At 43.8% G+C, this 2,740-nt stretch overlaps 1 protein-coding gene across 1 annotated transcript in view; it reads right to left on the reverse strand.

Moving 5' to 3' along the window:
• Positions 1-421: 421 nt before the first annotated feature.
• Positions 422-2,740, reverse strand: part of LOC119353580 — a 2,707-nt gene continuing 388 nt past the window's right edge. The window contains exons 2-4 of the mRNA XM_037620200.1: positions 1,851-2,043; positions 1,620-1,659; positions 422-952 (exon numbers count right to left, since the gene is read on the reverse strand). Of these exons, the coding sequence (XP_037476097.1) occupies positions 894-952; positions 1,620-1,659; positions 1,851-2,043 (292 nt within the window). The 3' untranslated portion in view covers positions 422-893. The remainder of the gene's footprint in view (positions 953-1,619; positions 1,660-1,850; positions 2,044-2,740) is intronic.

Raw genomic sequence — 2,740 nt, forward strand, 5'->3', positions numbered from 1 at the left:
CGAACCCGGGTGGGCTGGCAGCTACCCCAGCTGCACAGCCAACGGGTCGACACCCTGTCCTCAATCATCAAATCAATATCGGAGTATTGCTCTAGCTGCTGCTGAATTAACCTGATTCTTTATTTTTACTTCAGCGATTTGTAATAATATTTGTTTGACTGTTTGATCTAAATTGTAGTAGTAGAGTAGATAGAAGAAAACAGAAAAGAAAAGTTATGAAGAACGCATTATGTCGACCCTGTGTTTCCACAATCTCCGCAGCCTTAAAAAAAATTATGAAGAGGCTGCGAGTATTATGGTGGGAGTCACTGGGAGACATCTACTTTCAATCCGGCGTCAGAGATAATGGGATACTAGTGCGGGCGCCGAACCCAGAAAATGCACGCTCCACAGAGTCCACAGATCCGCATAAACAGCAACGGCAAGAATAAGAATAACCTTCGACACGAACCAGCTGGAATTCCCACAAGCAGACCGACAATATAGTCCCTAGCAGCACACACCAACTGGCAAACACAACAGGACCTGCATGACACGCAGCATTAGGTGGTGGGAAGGGATCCCAATCACCGGTCACCACCAACGGATCTCGCCACCCATGTCCGTGCTCATTCACGCGCCGGTACAAAAGACGGGTAGGTCGGAGCACCAGGACACGCCCCGGTGGGTGGTGAGATCACACATCACACGTATCGGCTGGAGGGTCCAAATCCAAACTAAATGCCATCCGCAACGGTTGTTTAGGGTCTTTAATAGCAAGGACACAATCACACAAGTGAGCAACATCCTATAGGCTAGAGGCTAGAGCAAGCAAGTAACATGATCTGCTTCACGGAAGCCACCAGTGTCCTTGCATGGATTGGGTAGGAGGGACGGCGACGGACCGGCCGGCCTCATGAGGACGCCATGTAATCGCTTGGGTCGGCGATGGACACCTCCTCGAACTCGTTGTCTGGTGAAAGGAAACGGAATGTTACAAAGTCAGCAAGTTTGAAAAACGCAGCAGCTATAGAGGAGTCATGGACAAACGACAGAACTAGTAAAGCTTGGTACTACGTAGCATTAGGAATCACCATATTTTTCAATAGCAAATTAGAATTGGGTACGTAGCATTGTTCTAGAGGGAACACGAGCCTAGGCACTGTAGTCTGTAACCACCATGGCATAATACAGAAAAGTTGTCATTTGCTTTGCTCCGGCATGGTATTTACAGGCAGGCAATTTGTAAATGTCCTTCAGGTTCCATCTCAACTTTAATGCTTTTATTTATTTGTTACAGTGAAGGAAATGAACCACAAGTTAATAGAGAGCAAGATGGATATAAAAATTCATTTTGTTGCACCGACAGTTTTGTAAAACATATCTCGCTTGTGATTGGAGAATGATGATCTATCATGTACTACAGAAAAATAATAACAAGAATTATTCTTCATAAAGACACTTTGTACAAAAGAAGCAGTTGGTGGCAACAACCATTGCTACAAAAATGATAACTATGCCCGGTTGTTACTCAGAGTCAGGACAGAAGGAACACGAAGGAATAGCTCAAAAACAGACAACAAGCTAAACATTGAGTGCATAAGTGTCAAACATAAAGCCAAGTGATACTAGAACAGAACCTTTTCTCAATGCCAATGCAACGACGGCGTCATTCTCCACCTGCACACATATCAAAATCAACTTAAAGTCATGGAAGTGAAAAGTGGGTTAAGCTGAATGGTGGTTTTGATCTGGAAATAAAATTAATAAACTAAGGGTAGACGAATCGAATTGTACCATGCCTACAGAACGTAATTTCCTCTGTGAACAGTAGGCAAATGTGCTCGCCGACAACTAACATATATTGTTACCTTTTGATCAGCAAGCGTCTTGGAGTCATCCAATATATTGTTGGTAGCCAACAAGATCAACCTCTGGTTATTAGGAGGGTGGTCTGTTATTGACTGCAGCTTCTGCTTGATATTCAAAATTGTCTCTGTTGGATCACACTGTATGAAGTAGGTGGTCTTGTTCCGCTTGACTCGAATATACATGCTTGCAAGCCTGCATCAGAGAGATATGCCTAGAATCATCAGCCAAGGGGGATAACATGCTTACCTATCTCAAACAATCTTCACTACTCGACGTGTTGTCAGATCATTATCTTGTCAAGCATAAGATTTGTGTCTTAACATCGTGTTCACAATTCGGTGGATCATGGAATTTTTCTTTGAACATGTGAAAACCGAAGATATTCACGGGAAGTGCAATCTGCTGGAAAAGCAGCAGCAAGTCCTGCAGTAGGAGCAGCTAACAACACACCGACTATTTCAATCAGTCATGGCGCCACGTATATTTCGCCTATTGTAGCAAAATCCTTGAGATGTTATTGAGCATGCAGGCTTTACTATCCTTTTTTCAGCTTATTATTATGTACCTTGTAGGCAAATCTTACATTTTAATATGACCAAAAAGTAACCAAGCTATGCCAGGATGAACATCTTCTTTTTACTACTAGTAATTACATGGCATAATTTCAGTTGGTGGTGGTGGAAAGGACTGATTCCCCTGAAGACTGAATTTTTACGCAAGATAAACAAACAAATAGTACAGGCGCCCCGAAATCAGCAATTCCACGAGTTCTTCCCCCCAACAACTAGCGCCTCGCGGAATAATTTTCAGTCAGCACGAACACAAGCACGCTAGATGCCTCGTCCTCGAGCTATTTGCGCCGTTCCGCGCGGTACTCAGACGCAGGGGG

The sequence above is a fragment of the Triticum dicoccoides genome, chromosome 2A (genome assembly GCF_002162155.2).
Source record: "Triticum dicoccoides isolate Atlit2015 ecotype Zavitan chromosome 2A, WEW_v2.0, whole genome shotgun sequence".
Classification (NCBI taxonomy): domain Eukaryota; kingdom Viridiplantae; phylum Streptophyta; class Magnoliopsida; order Poales; family Poaceae; genus Triticum; species Triticum dicoccoides.